General features: G+C 40.3%; 1 protein-coding gene across 1 annotated transcript in view; it reads right to left on the bottom strand.

Moving 5' to 3' along the window:
• Positions 1–468: 468 nt before the first annotated feature.
• The window catches only part of LOC149171391 (Sec23/Sec24 protein transport family protein), a 54,903-nt gene continuing 32,523 nt past the window's right edge, over positions 469–22,848 (bottom strand). The window contains exons 4-5 of the mRNA XM_089424070.1: positions 1,253–1,324; positions 469–1,101 (exon numbers count right to left, since the gene is read on the bottom strand). Of these exons, the coding sequence (XP_089280196.1) occupies positions 964–1,101; positions 1,253–1,324 (210 nt within the window). The 3' untranslated portion in view covers positions 469–963. The remainder of the gene's footprint in view (positions 1,102–1,252; positions 1,325–22,848) is intronic.

The raw sequence follows: 22,848 nt of genomic DNA, 5'->3' as shown, positions 1-22,848 counted from the left end.
CACAACCTAACCCACAATCATGAATGACATCAAAAATAGTAATAGCAATTAAGGGAATCTAACCATAGAAAACACATGTCAATCCACTAGTCAACCTTCATTTTCAGGAGAGAACTTTTGTTAGACCACTGCATGAGGCTTCACAACAAATTTCACGGATATGCTTTGATTGAAATGGTCGACTCTCGAACATGTTTATGCATCTCAGTCCATCATAGAAGATGAATAGTTTGGAATGAAAGATATAACGAACTGGTTAGTACAAATTTAAAATCTGGAAATTTCAAAATAAAACTCTAGCAGGAAGACTTTGCAATGAAGTTACTGTTGGAGAGTGTGACATAAAAAATGGAAGTTCAACAATTAACATGTATCTGCTGCACAATTATAAGATCAACAAAAATGCAAATGACAAATTTCTAGACCTTTACAAATTCTAGAAAAATCCATCCATCATATCACAAAAAGTAAGAACTTCCAAGCAATTTTATAAACTGATAAACGTGAAACCTTCCTATATAGGAGGTATTGCAAGCTTTCAAACTTGTAAGATATTGCTCACAAATAAAATGATTTCTTTCATTCAATTCTTGGAAATTATTGCTGTCAAGTCAAGATTTTCATGCAACCAGCTCTGAGTTACTTATTAACTGATGCCTCCAAAATATACAGTGCTTATACAAAAATTTGTAAAATCTCCGTAAGGCATCCAATACATACCTCATATCTTGTTCCAAGAACCAAAACAATGGAAATGTAAATTAATAGGTCACATCATCATTTGCTATCTAAGGACCTTGTTTGGACATCTTTCAACCCAAAGAATTTCATCTTCCGCACTGAATGCACAGGATGAAATAGCCCATGCTCAACTCCATTTTGAACTCAAGTGGTTGCACTGTCCTGGTGCACAGTAAGTGCAGAGAATGGGTACAGAGAACACCTTCATTATGCTTCCGGAAATTAGCTCGGTTCAGGAGGAACTAATTTCATACTGCGCATCCACTCACAAAAACTTAAATCATCTAAATGTAGAAAGCTACTTTTTAGTTTTGTCCTTTGTTCAGGTGTTAAGGTGCGCAGCTGAGGAAATCTTGCTTCCTGTATAATTATACCAAAATAACACAGCCACGAAATAGTTAGAAATGTCTGGCCCAAAAGGCATTTTCAATTTTGGATGCATTTAAACGGGGTTTAACCAAACAAAAAAGTACAATAGACACAACTAATATGAATTCCAAATCCAGCATACCTGCTCATATGGAGGGTCCTTATGCGCAGGAATCAACCTTGATGAAATGTACCGTGCTTGAGAGCTTCCCTCCTGAAAAGATATTTAGAACTTAGCCTAGAAAAATCTTCGTACAAAATATCCAAATGCAACAAAATTGCTAATTAGATTATCACACAAGGGCCTTGTCACATAGCTGCTATAGAGCATACAAGGACCACCATCGGACAAACAGAAAAATCTCCAGGTTTCTAATCTAAATACACTCATAAAAAATAGGAGCAAAAGGCATCAGAGTTATTCATTTATTAAATGGATCCTTTGAAATCTAAAATTTTTCTCATATAAAGGTTATCAAGGTGTCTAAAGATCATCCTACAGTTTGCAACTGAGTACAAAGGCCAACATTCATGCCTAACAATGGAAAAATGAATAAAGGAAGCTCGGTTTGGTTAGAACAGCAAGCATAGGGTTTAGAAACAATTCAAGGCTACACAAAAGCTTTATAGTAAGAGAACTTCAGGAAATTAAGGTTTCAATAATTAACAGAATTACCGTTCTTGTAATACCCCACATGCAAAGAAAAGGGCCTTAAAAATAAAAAACTTTAGTTTGGCCTTTAAGCCTAATAGTAGAGCGTCTTTTTGAAATGTTCTGTTGCAGGTAGTCTGTCAGAAACTGAATACTGGCCAAGTGCAGCATTCATACTGCTCTGAGAGACTATTAAACCCAAGCTGGCATCCATATCTTCTCATCTTATGTACTGTATGAAATGATATATGAAGACAATAAAGGTTTTGTTTTCAGGATTTCCACAAATACTTCAGTGCGCTCTTAGACCTGAGTTAGTGTCCATCCATTCTCAGGATATTATCTTTCATTATATGTAGTACCTAAAATGCTGTTCAATATTAATAAAGGTTCTGTTTCAATGGTTCTCGCAAATACTTAGTGATGTTCTTTTTTTCAGAAGTTCCTAATCTCATTCAAAAATTCAGACTCTAGTTTGACAATTTAGATATTTCATAGCAACAAACTATGTGTGTTTTTTGCTGAATATATTTCTTGCTCGTTTGGAAAACCTCTAACAATATAACAAAGACAGGTATTCAATCGATGCATAAGTTTCCATCTTTTTCAACAAGAAGATTTCAGTTATAGCAGCAGGTCCATCTGTATTTATCAGTTACTATCTGGTCAAGAACATAATAAAGATGCCAATTTTTGTAGGCTTCCTACTTTAGCAAATGCATAACCACAAGTGGCATGCAAAGAAACAAATCTACAGAACAAACAGGAAACAACTCCACTTAAAGCTGTTATTTGTTCTAATTCAATCAGGTCCATTTTTTCTTTAGATTTTTTAAATGTATGCTAAAGGCAGTCTGCACTATAGACATCTAAGACACCACCAACTCGTCTCAAAGATGATGGTTTTTTCAAGATACCTTCTTCAGTAGAATCCATCGTGTATGAAATGATAAAATGCGGATATGTTTTAAATATTTTATCTATTGCTTGTAACATGTTTTATTTTATAGAAGTTAAAACATATTCCATAAAACCATTTCAATGCAAATTCTTAAACACTAGAGTTTGATATTATTAAAACAGCATTCTTTCTTTGTTGGCTCTTCAATAATCACAAAAGACTTTAAGCTAATAGTGGACCTCCAAAGGCAAAACATTTTAAATAATGTCACATTCATTTTAACATCTAAATATTTTATGATTTATCATTTATGTTTATAAAGCTTTTTATTCAAAATTCAAATACGTCCATGTTCAAGAAGCTATTGGTAGTTTAGGACACCCATCAATTACACCTAAGTCACAGGGTTCACTGTTTTCCAGCGTTGAAGTTCTAAATTCACCATCTTAAAGATTTTTCTAAGTTTGTTTGAATTCACCCTATTTAATTTGCCCCAAAACCTGGATACCCTAAATTGCTTATAAGTTATACCTATCATTTCACTTTTAACTGTTAGCTGCCCCCAACTTGCATACTCTTGCAATCATTTCAATTTTCATCAACCTACACAGTTTGTTCACATTCGAGAAGGTGCTGAGAATCTACCAGCAATTCACCAAAACCTAGAAGTATGCTGAGAATCTAACTGGAACTTCACAGTAAAAGGATCAGCCACCAAATTATGAACACTTAATTATAGAGCTGAGAAGAGCCGACAGCCATTACAGACCGGTATTTAAATTCAAATTGGTCTTCCTGAACTTGACATTCGAAGGGTCTGTACCTGCCGCTTCAACTGTCTACAATCGTAGTTAAATCCATTATGTTTAACCAGCAAAACCAATTTTATCAAATTAATGTGTATAGATAATGGTATAATGGGTCCCATTGTTTATGATAAATTAGGTTTAATGTTTGATAAGTTTTTATTTTAAAATATTTTTATATTATTAAGTGTATGCATCTGTCATCTGAACAATTATTGGTGTATATGTATTAATTTTTATGGTTTTTCTGAACAGTCGATTGGAGTCAAGTCCTGCCTTTCTGATTTCTTCCCACATCCGTCGCTTTTCAATGACAAAGGAGGTATGGACCTTGCCAGCAAGCTTCTTTTAAAGTTAATGTCAACTGACAGATAGAGAAATTTTCAGTCTGAAAAACCACAAACAAGCCTTGCTTACAGAATGTGCAATCTCCATTGGCTGACATGGAGGATTATGAAAGGTGAAGACAAACTGTTTTATGGTCTCTGTACATCATTATCAAATGTGCTAAGTTCTAAGGTATACTCTATAATTCACGTCCTCGAGGAAGAGGATTTTGAACTAGTTGATTATGGGGACGGTGATTTATCAAGTCCCACCTCGATTTTTATAACACAGCAGCAGGTCCTTAACATATGGCAAAGTATTAAGATACTTAATTTCGATGAGGACTCCTCTGACAAAGCAAGCTTAATTGTGGAGGCACTGATGGAGAAGATGCGGTTCTGAAGAAGTTCGTCAATAGTCTCCTTGCAAATCAGGAAAAGGAAAATATTCAGGGTTTGCACCATCCAGGGAAATTGGGTTATGATAGCCAAGATGAGACCAGGACTTTCATATTGACTCGACCTGCATCAAAGCTAGATGCTCATGGCTCATCGATAGGCAACTTCTCTTTATCATTTAAAGTTTTTGGAAGCTCAGATTTAGGTTTGGACAGATCCAGCTACACAAGTCAGGACTTGAAGCAGGGAAGGCTTTTGTAATTTCTGCTGAAGGAAATACAGGTAGGAACTCTGCTCAAGAAGTGAATTTGCAAGGGAGGAACCCTCGGAAGAAAAGGAAGTGTATCAGAGCTAAACTAACAGTTAAGATGGTTGTAGGATCAGATGTGGGTCTATAAGAGGTTGAGGGGTTGATGAGCAAGGTACTAGCAAGCAAATTTATGGGGAAATTTGTCAAACATGAATCCTTGAAATCATGGATGGAAGAAGTGTGGAAGCCAATCCTGGGATATTCTTCAGTTTTTCATTAGTTGCTCCATGGTTGGATTTGTTTCATGGTTAAAAGTAGTGAGGATGCGGAGTTACTCATTTGAAAAGACTGCATATGGGACCCTTACGATCTATGACTTAGAACATGAAAGCCAGGTTTTGATTGCAGATCAGAGACATTATATATGCAACAAATTTGGGTGATGCTGCTAAGATTCCCATGGAGCTGTGGAATAAAAAGATCTTGGAAGGAATACGGAATTCCTTATGGTGTTTCATTGCTTTGGAGAAAAGTTGCTAGATGATGGATCAAATAAAATTGGAAGGTTTTCAAACTTTTCGTGGAAATGGACCTTAGAGATCTGCCAGCAGAGATAGACATAGAATAGGTGTTTTAGTTCTTCATTCAAAAGCTGGATTTTGTTGATTTTCTAGTGCTAATTAGACAAGCACAATTTTGCAACTGATAATTACTTCCAATGATATATGATATTACTTTAACGCACTCCAGAACATCATTAATTAATTACAGTCAGAAAATTCAACTGACCAAATTGACTGTCTCAGAAATTCGACTCCTTAGAAACTTCGTCCTCTTCCTCAGATTACTTCCCAATGTGAGAGAGAGGAAAAATGTGAGTGATGAATGAGTGTAAACGAGAAGTTCAAGTGTCTTTTTATAGTGATATTAGGGTGCCCAAGAGGCATGTCTCTTAGCAAATTAAGTGTAAAATTAAATTTAATTTTCTTCCTTTTAATTTTCTTTCTTCTAATTCAAAATTTATTTTTTCTAACTTTTAACTTGTGTAGTTGGGGAATACCACCCACAGCTACCCAAAAATCAACACTCCCTCTTAGCTAGAGAAACATTTACCTTGACTTCTTCAAGATGCCCACTTAGCTGAAAATATTCTCCAACCCATTAAAAGATTGAATGAGCTTGTTATGTTAATGTAGCCATCCACTTCATGTTCCATTCCAGAACCACGTGTAAAGCATCTTGCATCAGCGCCATGCAAAGGATCTAGTTACCCACTAGCCAAATATCCTTTGGCAATATGGTTAGATACCCCTTGACCGAGGTAAAAACAAAACTAATCTTTGGTCACCAACTAACCAAGTCAATTTTCCTTAACCAATGGTGAAACCCTGGGCCCATTTACCATTCCGCAATGTCGTCACATAGCACTTGAATGGTAAAAATACTTGCTCGGTGCTTTGAGGCACTCACTCTACCCACCAGCCAAGTAACCCTTGGCAATATGGTCAGAACCTTCTCACCGGAGGAGCACTTTAGGCCTTGATGCTATCTGAGCCATTCTTCCTAGCCACATTACATGGCACCCAGTCAATACCCTTGACCTAGGGTGAATGTGTGCCCTAATGCTACAACATCAACACTCCCTCTCAACGAAGGTGGCATTCTCAACCACTTCAAGCCTATCCGTGAAGTATACAAACTTCATCTGGGCTAGTAGCTTTATGAGAATGTTTGCAACCTGCTCGTTCATAGAAATGTATTGAAGCCTCACAACTCCCTTCTATACCATGTCTCAAATGTAGTGGTACTTGATCTCAATGTGCTTTGACCTGTCATGGAAAACTGGATTTTCCGAAAGCTTCACACAATTTTGATTGTCACAATGTATCATGGTCGTCTCCAACACCTGATCAAACAATCCTGCGAGTAACTTCCAAAGCCACACTACTTCACAACTTGCCAAACTAGTTGCAATATACTCAACCTCTGTAGTGTTGAGTGCGACAAATGTTTGCTTCCTGCTCATCCAGGATATCATAGTAGAACCCAAACTGAAGCAACATCCTAATGTAATCTTCTTGTCTTCGTCACTTCCAAGTTCCTGCCCAATAGAAATATGTGTATCCCTACAGTTGTACTTCACCATTTGACACATATCTCAATCCATAACTCACTGTACCACACAAATATATCAACACATGCTTTGTTGCAATCCAATGTACATGCCTAGGTTCCCCCATGAACTAGCTCAAAGTATTCCCTGCAAAGCAAATATCAGTTATGATATTAAAAAGATACATCAAAGATTCGATCAATTGTCGATACATAGATGGATCCACCAAATCTGAGTTAGAGCCTCTCAGCTTCTTCAAATTGGTCACCATGGGAGTGGCCATGGACTTGCAATCCATCATCCCAAATATCTGAAGGATCGTAATAATATACTTCCGTTGACCAAGGAAGATCACATCTGGTTTCTGCCACATTTCTAATCCCAAGAAGTAATGCATCAAACCTAGATCCTTCATCACAAACTCAGAGGTCAACTCCCATTGACATTGAAGTAGAGCTTTCTGTAGTAATCCTAACTGGTTCCTTTATCATGGAAGCAAATCCCCCTACCACTTGTTGCTCCCTCCATGTGGGTAAGTCCTTTTGCTCCTGTTGGAAACAGCCCATCAACATATAATATCAAGATCACAAGCTCACTTTTAACAACCTTGTAGTAAAGATAGGCATCGACATCACTCTTGGTGAAACCAGGACTCATTAGATATCCATCAATCTAATAATACCAAGCCCGAGGTGCCTGCTTGAGTCTGTACAAAGCCTTCTTCAGTATGTAGACATTGGACTACTTCTCATGTACCTCAAAGCCCTAAGATTGTTCTATGTACACTCCTTCCTCAATCACTCCATTGAGGAAAGTGGTTTTCACATCCATCTAATGTGAATCCCAACCCATAATAGAAGCATTAGAAATAATAGTTCTAATATAAGTGTATATGGCAACTAGAGCAAAAGTCTCTTCATAGTCCTCTCCCTCTTTCTGGGAAAACCCTCTTGACACGAATCTCACTTTGTACTTCTCTATGCTACCATCTACCGCATGCTTGATCTCGTAGATCCACTTGGAAGTCACCATTGACTTCCTCTAATGTCTCGGCACAATTTCCCCCACATCATTCTTCATGATGGACTATTATTCCTCCATCATGACATCCTTCAAACTTGTTGGCCAACTACCTCCTTATAGTTGGATGGCTCGGAATCAATGATGTGACTCATCAATGTTGCATATCCTGAGTACTTCTTAGGATGTTTGCTTTCCCTAAAGGTGCCATGGGGAGCTGCATGCCCCTCTGCATCCTTCAATGTACTTCAAAGCCATGTCAGCCTCTTCTTGGATTCTAGGACCCTAAGTGGGTCCACTCGCTCAATGGGCCCCTCTAGGTCTTCCTGATGATCTAAAGGATGTTCCACAAGTATAGAAGGACATGAACCCACATCCTTGGGAGCCTCCTGCTCCTTATCATCATGAGAGACCCGTTGGATCTCCAGTAGGTTGTGTCAGTTTATGGATTTGGAGTAGCATCAGACACATTTTCTAGTCTCTAAGGTGTCGGAGAGGCTAATGAACCTGAGATCTCCAAAACCCAGAAAATTTTTCGAGAGAAAACACTTAGAAACCTCTTAATTAAATTAACTGATCAATAATTAAAAAGTTCCTAAGTCCATCTTTTGCTCTAGAGACTTCCAGAAAGTGACTTGATAAAGACTAAGATGATCTAAGCCATCGATCACAATTACATCTTGGTCATTGATGCTCCAGCGAGAGGTTATAAGAGCAAGTTGATGGGATGGAGATAGACACAGTTTTATAGTTGTGAAGCAAGGGAGCAAGGAGGTGTGAATTACCCAATGCACTGTATTCATTGAGGGAAGAATTCGAGCCAGGCAAGGAGAGTAGCAAGGGTTTGTAGCAGGGAGAATTTCCAGAGAAATTCTCAAGTGGTTTTCCAGTTTCCAACGTTAGGGAAGGAAGGTTGAATTACCCGACGGGGAGGCTGAATTCTGCAGTGTGAGTTGCCAAGTTTGCTAGTATGAGTTACCGGCAAAGGGATCTGTCGACCACTAGAGTGGCACCTGATGATTAAATTGATGACTCCATGCCCAAGGATGATCCAAAGGACACTTGTACCATCAAATATCATCAGTCAACAGAGTTTTTTAACTCTACTTCTATCTTCTCATAATCTTTTTTGTACCCAGATTCCACACCATGCGGGGAATTGTAATAAGTGATACTAGAAATGATGAGTTTTTGACTCTGTAACAAGCATAGGATGTTGGGACTCGATTAGCAAACGAGTACAACTTGGAGTGTTTTTTTATCTGGTTAATTATCCCTTCTTTTTCAGAGGCGGATAATTTTCTGGGTTTTTTCACTCAATTTTTACCCCAAAGTCGGGGTAAAGGTTTGAAGGTTGAGCCCCTAACACATCTTAGTGTCTAGAGTCGATGTATATTACCATACTAGATCACACAAAAAAAATCGTGGAATTTGACTAGGTCTAAGTAGGATTTTTTTAATAATTAAAAATTTTCCGCAAAACATGATTTTTTAATTATTTTCTATGTAATGATGTAAATAAGTGGCCTTAGGAAATGTTTGGGGCGTGTGACTACTCGAAATTCATCCTCAGAAACCCAAGATTATCCTAGGACCCAAAATGTTTGGGGTGTGTGACTACTCGAAATTCATCCTCAGAGACCCAACATTATTCTAGGACCCACTTTGGAGGTCAAAAACGACTTATAGTTCCTCAAAAGCCGATTTTCCTAATGACAGTGGCAAAAATTAGGGAAAAAAAAAATTTTAAATGAATAATTGGAAAATTTTAGAATTTTTCCAAAGTCAAAATAAGTCAAATTTTGACATGGAAATATAAGGGAATATCAAAGGTGATGTGGCAGCCATGTGGGGCCCACCACATGGAGGAAAGTCAAAGTCAAAGTTCCAAGTGGCAAGTCAAAAGGTTCCACGATGAGTTAAAGAGGCCACATTGAAATATTTTATATGGTGAAAAGTTAAGTTATTGATTTAATTGATGTTGGAGATTAAAGTTCAGATTCTAATAAAATGAGTGGGGAATGGACCCCACTCACTCTCCATAATCTATGTATAGCCAAAAGCAAATAAGCACATGCCATCATTTGAGTATTTGAGTCATCATTTCTTGAAAGGTCGAGTTCTACTTTGAGGGCAGCATCCTTCTCTCACTAGGTTGTGGGCTAGAGGAGGCTTAGCCTCTCTCCTTAGCGTTGAATACAACTCTCTTTGTGGCTGATTTGATTGCTGCAAATTTGTTTCTTGTATTTTCAGATTTTGTCAAAGACTCTCCTGTAGTTGTTACTTGAAGAGATCTAGCCCTTGGAAGTGGCATGTTGTAAAAGACTCCTTTGGTTTCCTTGGGAAGTCTTCTCAAAAGGCTTTTATTTTCTCTCTTTGTAACCAATCTCTAATAAAAAAATTATTTTTTCTTGTGAGGGAGCTTGGGATTTTTCCCATGGTATCCTTTCTCCCCATTTAGAGGGAGGATCATTGCTTGTGGGTGGACTAATCTCTTAGTTTAGTTACTCCAATTTTCTTTGTTAATCTCATTGCTAAGCTCATTCGTGCATGATTAGTTTCTTAACATAACACTCACATCCATTCTCATTTTAGCATACATTTGAGATTGGTTTATGTTTGCCATTTCCATTTCTTGAATACTTGTATTGGGCAATCTACTACAACACATGCAATTTTTCTTTTGATGCAAGCAAGTATTTTATATTTATTGGGCAAGCTTAAACTAGTTTAATTTATCCATCTACTTTGGTTTCACAAGTCTCTTGAGCACATTGCTTTATCATTGTCAATTTATATTATGTGGCATTATCATTATTGTTGGGTCTTTCTTGTGTCACTCCATTGAAGCAATTTGGCATTGATTTCATTTACTTGCAAAGCAACATATTTGGAACTTGTGGAGCTACATTGAGCTAATTGTTTCACTTTCCCTTTCCATTGAAAGATATTGGTATTGTTTATTTGAGCATTGTCTTTTATTTTGAGCACTAATATCAATACTTTCTTGGAAGCAATAGCACTCACTCATGCATTTCATCTAGGCATTTTAGTATAAGAAGGCTTCCAAGTCAGGCCCCAAGCCTCACTAAAATTAACCTCCAAGCATAAGCTTGGTTGATAGAAAGTATAGGGAAAAAGACTTTCTTGGAAAGTTCTTCCATCTGGTACGAAGTAAGGTAAAAGCGTTGTGACCCTGCAGTTATGAAGGTGGCTTGTCCCCTTGTAGGAACGAAGGCACACGCTGGCTCGTAAGACTCAGGGGACGAGTATCGTTAATGACACCTCCGTGCCCTCGCCCCCTCTTTCTTACAGTCACCCCAATTTTTACCCTTTGGTAAGAGCTTAAGAGAACTTCTCATTTAGTTTAAACATTTTAGATTAAAAATAACCAAGATTAATTGCATTCAAATCTAGTATAGGTGTATCTCATGCTAATACATCTTATGATTTCACTTGCAATTGTCCATTTTACTTGTCATTATTGAATATTTTATATTGGCAAGCATTGTTTCATTTTCATTTTGCAAGTAGAACACTACTTGATTTTCCTTTTGCAAGATATCTCTATATGTTTTGATTTAGGCATTGATTATATTTTAAAAGCATTTTATATCTTGTATCGATTATCGTGCTAACATCTTTATCTCCATTTCATGATTGCTTTGCTTTCATTTTTTGAAGCATTCTACTTTTGTTTTGAGCAAATATATTTTTCATTCATGTTGAGCAATTTATCTTCAGGCACTAGTTTTATGGTTTTAATATGTTAAAACCATAAAAGTAATCCACTTTCACTTTAACATCTCTCCTAGAACCTCACATTTCTTTTATCTTAGTTTTCCATATTAAGGACCACCCCCCATAGTTAACCTAGGAGATAGCTTAAATGGAGAGAGAGAGGATTTACTGTGACAGCCCCTTCTCTTAGTTCTTTGCCACCAACCACACCTTGTGGGGTTGAAGGCTTTTCTCACTGACTTGTAAGTAGGTGTAGACGGCAGGGTTAACAGGATCGATTCAGCTGGTAGTGCCCAGATCAAGTCTCGAGAGGCCTAGGAATTTATTCCATAAGCAGAGATAGGCAAGACGACTTGGCAGGAGGTGTTTTTGGGGCAGTGCAAAATTCCCAAAGGCTACAATGCGCATTTCTGCCCAGTGGTGCGAGTGCCAGGGAGAGTGCGAGTGGCCAAGGAGAGGAAAGATTGATTTGCTGAGAGGGAGAACGATTCTCCCATTATTTTCCAATGGGATATAATTGTTGGAGCTGAGCCAAGAAGAACAACAATTGTAATTCTCCATATTTGTTGCATAATAAAATAAACCCTCATCTGTTGCACTGGTTTTCCCTTCGGAAGTTTTCCAGAGACTTTTAGTCCAAAATAAATGTGTCGAAATTTTATTTTGTGTAGACGTTTAGTCCAAAATAAATGTGTCAAAATTTTATTTTGTGTGTGCATATATTTCTCGGTTCCTTATTTTACTTCCATGACGTATTTTATTTGTGAAGAATGAATCAGTGAGTTATTTTCTATTCGTCGTGTTGACCACTCTGTGTCAACGACCCCATAGCACTACACCCCTTTTTTCACAAAAGGGATCTATCGTGTTCGAGTGTTCGCGCTTTTCAAATTTCATCATCAGTCGGCAATTTTGTCAAAATGTCAACCCATTCTGCATATGTAAAATGTAATAATCCTAGTATGACCACATTTGTATGTAACAGCCTAGGTAAGCCTATTGTTTTAGTGACAATTTCCATTCTATGAGGTTTTTTGTCTCACTGATTCATCTATCTCTAGACACAAATGATCAGCAGAGTTTTTCCCTCCACCCTCACCCCAAAACTAGGGTGGATTTTGTCATCAAGATTTTAAGTGAGTCATAGTGTTTTAGATTGAGTCTTTGTAAAAGTGACTTGGGAATAATTTTATCTAATTGGCTAAATTATTTTATTACAAGTCACTTGGTCTAGGGGTTTATTCCTTTTGTGTAAGTAATGATATTCTTGGGCCGGGCGCTCGACGGATGGAGGACTCTGCAGCTGGCGCAGAGCTAGCTCTAGGCTCGTAGGGCCGAGACTAGGGCCCAGAATCGATGGACGGTGTGCAGGTACCGGCGGTCGTCCACGTCCCGTTGTCAGCCTGGAGGTTATCGGCAGGTGGGGGTTAACCAAGGACTGTACAGACACCTGGAGGGCATCACAGCTGAACGCGAAGTTTGTTTTACTGCAAGGGGAAAACGGTTATTGTTTACGGTCCGTGACTTTGCAGCGCCCGACAGCCCGACAGCGATCGTTAGCCCGGAAGTAACCATGGTTATCGCGGAAGAGGGAATCGATCTCAACCCTTCCATGGAGGATATCCTCTCCGTTTGGGGAAAAGACCCAACTCCCCAGAATGTGGAACACTATTTTGGCTCGGTGAAAGGCCTTGCCACCCGTCCGTTCTGTTCGGAGCCTGAGAGACAGATCCAAATACCCTCCTCTTCGCTTAAGGGCCGGTGTGAAACGGCAAATGTGAATCAGGAAGAAAAACTCCTTTTCTCGACCCAAAGCTCGAGCCAGAAGATCTCGCAGTCAATACCCCCCTTCGACGGTATCGGGGCCCTTGGGTCTACAGGCCCGGTGCTTTCGGGTGGATTGGAAGACATAGTCATCCTAGGGTCGAAGCTAGGGCAAAGCCCGGACGGGAAGACGCGAAGCTCAGCTCCCATTACTAGGGTTTCTCTTGCAGCAAGTAGGAACAGTGCAAAAGAGGCAGGAGGGCCGGATCAGCGTCCTGAGGAGTCACAGAACCCAAGGGGGGACGAATGGCGGCAAATTCAGGGGTCTCAGGTAAAAAATCAGTCTCATCTTGACTCCCACATTCATACTCCTATCTCGTCTCAGGAGCATTGCAACATCTCCCTTCCGCGCGGCCCTAGTGCCCACAGAGGGCATCAGGCGAATGAAGCCCTAGGCAACTTACCCAGTGGTCCAAATCCCCCAGAAGGGCAAAGGAAAAAACAGAGAGTGATAAAATCCCAAGGGGTCGAAAGAAACCTGGTGTTGGGGATGGATGTCAATATTGAAGAAGCCCTGGAGGTTGCTGAATGTACCCTGGTCGGTAGAGCAAGAGGGAGGTTTTTCTCTTCGGAATTCATCAAGTCCTGGGGGAAGCAGAACTGGCAATCGGATCTTATCAATGATTTTAGGGTTTTAACCACTGTTTTACGAAACGGCCGAACCGAAACGGAAACGGCCGTTTCGTTCCGTTTCAATAGCCCCCAGCTTGACCCGGCCCATGACCCGGCTCGGTTGACCGGGTCAGCTATGACTCGGCCGAGTCAGCCAATGACTCGGCCGAGTCATAGCTGACCCGGTCAACCCGGCCGGGTCCCATCATGACTCGGCCGTTTCACTCATAACCGGCTGGGGCAGCGTATTACCAAAAAAAAATCAATTTTCACTTAACATTTGGCAGTTTAGAGAGATTTATGCTTATGCTAAACATGACTTTAATGATTTAATCTCAATGATGAAAGCAACATCTTCTTAGGATTCCATTATACCAGTCATGACTCATGACTAACTATGCAGTAAGCATCAAGCTGCCTTGACACATGGGCTAGAGAATGGTAGACCTCAAGAAAAGAGGATTATTGAGATGGGAAACTTCAGCTTTGAGGTTGAACTAGTGCTTGTGTTTGAATTTATACAACCACTTGTTAATCATGGATTAGTGATATGCAAGAAAGGACGTGACTTCTTGGTTTCTATTGTAGAATCTTAAGGAATTGGAGAAATTAAACTCCGTCAATGTCAAATTGGCATTTCTAATCGTGCAAGCATAATTTCTACCCTAAAAAATTATTGGATGCACATTAAGTCTCCTCATTTAGTCGCTGTTACGTCTTCCAACAAAATTAAGATCAAAGTGTATTTGATGATTGAGGTAGGATGGTAGCAAATATGCTTAGAAGTTACCTGTTCTTTGTATTAAAGATGACATGGGCAATGTAAAAATAACTATGACAGACTACAGTTGACTATGTATGTATTTACTATTGCAGACTACAGTTGACTATGTATTTACTATTGCCATTGGGTACACCGTCCCATTTTGATATAATGGATTGGTTCATGAGCCTACTTTGATCATATGTTGTCTTCCATGTATATTATAATGTTGTGTGTTTGGAAACTTGAATGAAAATCTTTAAAATTATGTTTAAAATATTTAAAATTATGTTTTTTTGTAAAAAAAATAAATATTTAATGTATTTTTTACAACGACCGAGTCATTGAAATCGAGCCGGCCGAGTCATTACCGAGTCCGAGTCCGAGTCCGAGTCGATCCTCGGCCGAGTCCGAATCCGAGTCCGAGTTGTAAAACACTGGTTTTAACTCTGGCAAAAGGCTGGTTCTCGGTCCGGTTTGATTCTAAAGAGGCTGCGGAATGGGTCAAGCAAAGAAACTGGTCTATTGGGCACATTTCGGTGCTATTCAAAAATTGGAGCCCCTTGTTTGATGCAGATCATGAAAGGGTTGAGGCCTTTCCGGTATGGGTTAGGGCGCCGGGATTGCCTTCGTTTCTTTGGGTTGACTCAGTGTTTAAATCGATTGGAGATAGACTGGGCACCTATCTGGAGACTGATAAGTCTTATCTGGAAACAAACAATAGAGCCATGGCGCGAATCCTTGTTAACCTTAACCCCAGCGGAGGTTTGGCAGAAAAAATCATTCTTCAATACAGGGATTATGTGTTTGAACAGATTCTGGACTACGAGTACTTGTCGTTCCGTTGCCACCGATGCCACGAATATGGGCATCTAGCCAAGGAATGCCCCTTGGGTAGACGGAGGAGGAGGTTCCACCGAACGGATTTGAGCTATCGGCGCTCTCAGCACCAAAACACCAAAGAACCCTCTGTAATTCAGGAGGAGGAATTAATGGATATTGATCCTCTTCAGGGACGCCATGTCCAGGAAGCTGTCTCTCAGGAAAGGCCGAAGGAGATGCTGGAAGCCGGAGCGCAACCAGCGGAAGCTACGAAGCCTGCGGACGAGGAGCTCCCAAGCCCAGCCACAAGCCCTGCTGCGGACCAAAAGGGTACGAATTTGAATACATCCCTCTCCACTCTAAATGCAATTAGTGATGCTGTCCTGGTTGAACGTTCTGTGTTTGATCCGCTCATTAATTCTGCACCTTCTGAATCTACTGTCAAAATCTCAAGCACAATTGAGGGTCCCCTGGAAACATGTATTGAAAACTGTATTGAAACACTATCGGCTGCTATTCCTTCCCTGGATTTGAATCGTGATGGGTGTTGCCTTGACCCCGCCTCCCAGAGCCAGCTCCCCCAATGCCCTTATAACCTTCGCTCTCTGGGATCAAAACCCGGCCCGATGCCTTCTATGGGGGGCATCGATCCTTCCCCTTCCCTGTGCCAGCCCGGGAAAAAAAGGGGTAGGAAGTCAAAACTCTCTGCAGCCAAGGTCCAGGCCATTTTTGATGTGGCAGACGGGAAGCAGCAATCTATCACAGGGGCACTTAGAGCAGTGCAAAGCCCCGGGCCTGTTCTAAAATGATAATATCCTCTTGGAATTGCAGGGGTTTAGCCAGTAAACCCAAAAAACTGGCTCTGAGGGAGTTAGTCTTGAATTCAAAAGCTGATGTAATACTCCTTCAGGAGACCCTGGGGAAAGGGGAGGACGTTGTATCAATGCTCAAAGGCCTTCTACCAGGCTGGGCTTTCTCAGCTCTGGATGCTGAGGGCCACTCCGGTGGCTTGGCTGTAGGGATCAGAGAAGGCAGAATCAAGGTTCGGAATCAATGGGGAATGAAGCAGGTGATGGGGATTGAGTGTCAATCTACGGAGTTTGATTTCTCTTTTACTATTATTAACATATATGGGCCTTGTCAGGGAAGGATTCCCTTCTGGAATAGATTGGTGGGAAGCTCGCTCGTGAAAAATAATTTTGTGGTGATGGGAGGAGATCTAAATTTCTCTTTAGGAAGAGCTGAGACTTGGGGGCCAAATGCTAGAGAGGATCCGCAGTCGGAGTTCTTTATGAATCTCTTAGCCTCCAACAATCTAATAGAAGCAAATCTCATCAAACTGAAACCTACCTGGCGGAATAAAAGAGTAGGGGAAGCTAGGGTGGCTAAGCGATTAGACCGCTTCTTAATCAATGAGGATTTGGCTGCTGCTATCCCTCTTTTCAGGCAATGGGTAGAGGAAGGAGGCCCCTCGGATCACTTTCCGATTTTCATTGAGCTCTCCAATGGTCCCTCGAAGCCTCCTGCTCCTTTCAAATTCAACGCCTCCTGGCTTCAAGAGGAGTCCTTCAACAAGTTGTTCAATGAAACTTGGATTCACCCGGTCAGAGGATCCCAAGAGCAGAAAGGTTTTTTATTCATGGAAAACCTCAAAAGATTGAAAAAGGCAACAATCTCTTGGGCAAAGGACAGGAAACAAAAACAGGATGAGGCTTTATCCAGGATTACCGAGGAACTCCAAAGGCTTGAAAGTATTGAGGCGGATAGCTATGCGACCCAAGAATCTAAGGAGAGAATTGTAGGCCTGGAGAAGGTTAAGAATCAAATTCTGCTGGCTAAGGAGGAAGAATGGCGACTTAAAAGCAGAGCTATATGGCTCAAAGCAGGGGATGAAAATACAAGCTTTTTTCATAACTATGCTAAAGGGAGGAAGAGCGCCAATACCATCTGGAGTCTAAAAACTGAAGATGGTAGGGAGGCCAAGACTTTCGAAGCTCTCTCATCCCTTGGAGTAAATCATTTCCAATCCCTCTTCAAAGACCCTGGTGAGATCACCATTGCAGAAGTCATCCAAACAGCGCAGTGTTTCCACAGGTATGTGGAGGAGGAAGAAGCGGACCAGCTAATGGATCCTGTCACCAAGGAGGAGGTGGAAAGTGTTATAAAGTCTATGGCAAAAGAGAAAAGTCCTGGTCCGGATGGTTGGTCAGTAGAACTATTCCTTCATTTTTTTGAGCAGATAGGGGAAGAAATCACAGAAGTGGTAGAGGAGTCTAGATTGAAGGGAGAAATATACAGTCCCTTCAATTCAACTTTCATTGCCCTTATTCCCAAAAAGGAAGCTCCAGAATCCTTTGAAGACTTCAGACCTATTTCTTTATGCAATAGCATTTACAAGATAATCGCAAAAATTATAGCCCTCAGGATCAAACCAATTCTATCAAGGCATATCTCTCCTGAACAATTCGGGTTCTTGGATGGAAGACAAATCCATGAGGCAATCGGGGTGGCTCAGGAGGTCCTTCACAGTGTTAAGTTGAAAAATAAGAAGGGAGCTGTGATTAAAATTGATCTCTCAAAGGCCTATGACAGGATAAACTGGACATACATTCGTATGCTCCTTACGCACCTTGGCTTCAAAGTGGATTTCATCAGATGGATCATGGGGTGCATAACAGATGTTAGCTATGCTATTCTCATCAACGGTGCTGCCACCTCGTTTTTCAAAGGGCAGAGAGGGCTGAGGCAAGGCTGCCCTCTTTCTCCCCTGCTTTTCCTTCTAGTGGCAGAAGGCCTGAGCCAGTTGATCCATAAAAGCAAAAGGGAAGGTAAGGTAATTGGTATTGAGGCAGCAATAAACTTGTTCATATCCCACCTACTCTTTGTAGATGATATCCTGATTTTTTCTAATGGATCCCTCAATGAACTGAAGGAGCTAAAATCCATTTTTGACCTCTTTATGAAAGCTACCGGTATGCAGATCAATCCCAGGAAATCTCAAATCATTGAAGAAGGTCTAAGCAGAGCTGAAAGGGAGCAGTTCAGATCTTTCTTTCCATATGAAGTAAGCATCATGGGCGCTCCATTTAAATACCTGGGGTTCTGGTTGAAGCCAAACGATTATAGGAAGGAGGATTGGTCCTGGCTAATCGCTAAGATTGAAGCTAGGATTAGTCACTAGAGTTTCAAATGGCTATCCAGAGCAGGGAGGTTGACCTTAATAAAATCCGTGCTTCTAGCCATCCCAGTGTATTGGGCAGCCCTAACATGGGTACCAAAAGGAGTACTGGAGAAAATTAGAAGAATATGCAGCAGATTTCTATGGGCAGGGACTAAGGAATCCTCGGTACTCCCTTGGGTCGCATGGGAGAAAGTGGCGAGGCCAAAGGAGTGGGGTGGCTGGGGGATTAAAAGTCTCCCAGATTTCAGATTTTCATTAGCTGCTAAATCGGGTTGGCGTCTTATAAAGATGGAAAATCTCTGGACAAGGACGGTAAAAAGAAAATACATTGATCCAACCCCCTGGAAGAATGGATCAGGGACCCTTCTAAGACCCAAAAGAATGTTTCTGCTATCTGGAAAGCCACTTTGGAGTCTTTTAAGGTGATTGAGCAAGGTTTAGCCTGGAAGATCGGGAACGGTGAAAAGGTAAAGATCGGGAAGGACCCCTGGGTCGGATGCAATGGAAACTATGCCCTCTCCCCCGATCTGATTCTGCAGTTGGAAGGGAAGGATCTCCGTTTCCTCAGCCAAGTAGAGAAACCGGGCTTCTCTTCTATATGGGGGCAAGCATGGAAGAATGGAGAAGAGTTGGATCTGGAGCAAAGATGGTGGAATGAATGGAATGTTTTCACTCAGGAACTCCTCAGGTCAAATGTAAGGTTGAGCGACAGGCAAGATGAGCTCCTATGGGCCCATGCAGAATCAGGGGAATATGCCCCAAAGCATGGGTATAATCTCCTTATGTCAAGGAAAGGATGGGGAGATCCGGAGTGGTGGGCGAAGCAGCTGTGGAAACTCAAGTGCCCTCCAAAATCAAAAATCCTCTTTTGGTGCATCTTAAGGGGAAAAATCCCAACTTGGGATAATCTGCAGTCCAGATTCATGCACGGGCCCGGAAGATGTACCTTATGCAAAGCAGAAGCAGAATCTGTTAACCACCTTTTTCTCAAATGCCCAGAATCACTTAAGGTATGGTGTGAGATTGGAAACATCCTGAACATAAAGCTAGTCTGGGAAGGCATCAATATTCAAGAAGCCTGGCAGAAGTGGTGGAATGAGCATGCGACCGGGAATCTACGAAACCTGCCCCTCATCATCAGCTGGGGGATTTGGATAGCTAGAAACAGGAGCATCTTTCAAGATAAAGAAACTCCTGTAGCTCTCACTGCCATTCAGGGAGCAGCCATCTATTCAAGCCTTCCTGAACCTAAGGATTCTTCTTCCCAAAGAATTGCCCCAGAGTTACAGATCTTAGAAGGAATCCCTTGGGCTTTCTTCGATGGTGCATCTCAAAACAACTTAGCAGGAGCAGGACTTATCATTCACTTATCCCCATCTCACTCTCTGAAAGCTTCTGTGGGGTTAGGAACAGGCTCCAATAATTATGCAGAATTGAACGCCCTAAAACTCCTTCTATGCTGGCTCATCCATAGGCACACCCTCACTATTCAAATCTTTGGGGATTCTCAAAACGTGATCAGATGGGTTAATGGTCTCAGTACTTGCAGGAATCAGGCTTTAAAACAAATTTTGGGGGAAGTCCAAAGGCTGAAATCAATGTTTAATAGTTTTTCTATCTGTCACATTTTCAGGGAAAGAAATGCCATGGCAGATCAGCTATCTAAAGATGGTCTTCAACAGGATTTGGGCAGCTAGAAAATAGAAGAAGATGATCAAGGCCACATCAGAAGATCGGACCAGCCTCCTTACCTCCATCCTCTCTGATTTTCTTTGGCAGGAACCTCTGTTTATTATGCTTATTTTCAAAAAATTTGTACTGCATTAAACATTACAGCTATAACAATGCGGCCATATTATCTTTTCATGTACAGCGATGGGTTGTTTTCCTCACTCCTGAGGAGACCCGAATTTTGTTTTTTTTTTTTTGTTTTTACATCATGAACAATACATAGTTGCAGCTATGTGTTTTGGCTTTTAAAAGCCACTGGACAGCACACACCAGGAATAGTGACAGCACCTGAAGGGAGCTGCCTACAGACAAAAAGGCAGAAATTTTTGAAACTCAGTTTTGACAGAGCTCAGTATGAGCAGTGATGCCACGGCATATGCAATGTAAACTTTTTATATACTTAATAAAAAGTTTCGTTTTTTCCTTTGAAAAAAAGTCACTTGGTCTACTAGATTATATTTTTTGTGTCGCAGAAATGGGTAAATGTTGAGGGTATATAACGAACGGGTGTTCCCCCTTCATGCATTAAATTGTAATATCTCCATGTAAAAAATATTTAGTGCAATGGTCCCTCATAATTAGACATCATGGCTAAGTATTAGAGGATTGGAAAATTTATTAATCCCCTCATAAGTCAATTAATTGAATTATCTAGCAAAATTAAATTAAAATTTTAAGCCATAAATTTAATTAATTTTGTGTCCTAGGTAAAATTAAATTCTCCAACGGCTAGTTCGTTTGATCTCCATCAAAGTAAGCTCGATCGTTCATAAATATTTAATTAATCTTTAATCATCACCGTCGAAATTATTTATTTTTTGAGGAAAAATTGAATTTTTCATTTAGTTGATTTTTAATTAACTCAAAATTAATTATTTTGAGTTAATTTCCTCAAAAAATTGACTTTGACTAAACCACCAAGGCACAAGTAAGTGTGTCAAGTGAAGATGAGAGGCACAAATATATAGGAAGAGCAAGGAGGTTGAATTCATGAGAGAGTAACTCCTATGCGTTGAAGAGGAGTTACATATGCCAAAATAGGAGTGTAACTTATGCCATAAAGGAGAGGAGTGTAACTTATGCATTTAGGAGAGAAGTGTAACTTACGCATTAAAGAGTTGTAAGAGGAATCTTTTTATGACAAGTCATTAAAGTGTGTAAGAGAGTGCAAGGGGTGTGTAAGAGCATTAAGGAGAGAGAGCAATGAATCCATTAAGAGAGAGAGAGAGTAACATATGCATTAATTGAGGGGAGTAACATATGACATGATTGAGTCTCATGTTTGATAGACTTGAATTTCTTTTGAATTATTAGTAATATTGATGACTAAGTTAAAAATTAAACAATTGAGATTGATTAAAGACAAGTTAAGTGAATTTCCTTCATGTATATATGATTACGAATTAATGGAAGGTGATTTACTATTTTTGGGAAGTCATGGTTGCAATGATAGACATGACTTACTATTTTTAGAGAGTCGCTTTAGAAAGGTCAGAAATGAAATTCTATTCAAGGAAATTCATCCCATAGTTGTCAATTTTCAACACCCCCTCTCAGCTAGGAAGGAATTTCTTTCTGTTACAAGGATCTTAGCTATCTCTGCTTTGGAACAATGATGTTCAATCTAATGAAGAAGTATCATCATAGGGGAGATACATCCATCACCCTATACACACTTGGGGTGATACACTTGTCAACACATGACAAGGATCTCACACATCCAAGGTTCATCACTACTTGGGGGGATCCACTTGTCAACACATGACAAGGATCTCACACATCCAAGGCTCATCACTGCTTGGGGGGACCCACTTGTCAACACATGACAAGAATCTCCAAGGCTTATCATCCATGACCACCCTCTCTAGGAAGGGTCACATCTGTTAGTCCAAGCTACTCTCTGAAAACCAAGAACTTTCCTTTCAGCAAATGCTTGGTAAGAATGTGATGCCAGCCTACGCTGACAATACCCACATTATGCAAAATCAATTTTATGTCATATACATGTCCCAGGAATTAATCACCTGATCCATGGTGAAAACCTTCACAAATAAAGGCTTTAGGCTTCTTAATTTAAATATCATGCGGAAACATTTGTTTGACTATCCATAGTCTAACTCTTAATTAACCTTTGAGCGGAACTTTATAACTCATCCCTTCAACCTTTTTAATAACTTTGGTTAATTCTTATTACCCGCTCCTATCAACCCAAACCATGGTTTTTAGCCTTCGGTTAAAACTCGACTTAACCCAAATTCATTAATCCGCTTCGTACAATAGAAATACTCAAAACACACGTAAGCCTTACCTTTCCGCTTTTCCACGGCCTTTGCACATTTTCCGATGCTCACCTTTATCGCGTTCGACCTTCACCGTTGATTTTACTCCACCAGATCAATGGTTGTCGTGCGATCTCCATTCATCCTTCAGAACTCAAACAAACTTAACTCCAGTCCATAACCATATCGGGTCCGCTCAACGTATTAACCTGCGCACACCTTCTCCACGCGATATTTGTCCGATTAGTCCACCAACAGACGGTCCTGATCACTGGATCTCAACAAGATTTAATCTCGTTGAATAAAAGCTCATCGGGT

This window comes from Pinus tabuliformis, chromosome 4_2 (assembly GCF_031772625.1).
Source record: "Pinus tabuliformis cultivar Carrire ecotype Pingquan chromosome 4_2, CPIR1, whole genome shotgun sequence".
Taxonomy (NCBI): domain Eukaryota; kingdom Viridiplantae; phylum Streptophyta; class Pinopsida; order Pinales; family Pinaceae; genus Pinus; species Pinus tabuliformis.
Note: the sequence above shows the minus strand (reverse complement) of the source record. Positions and strands in the feature narration are given on the sequence as shown.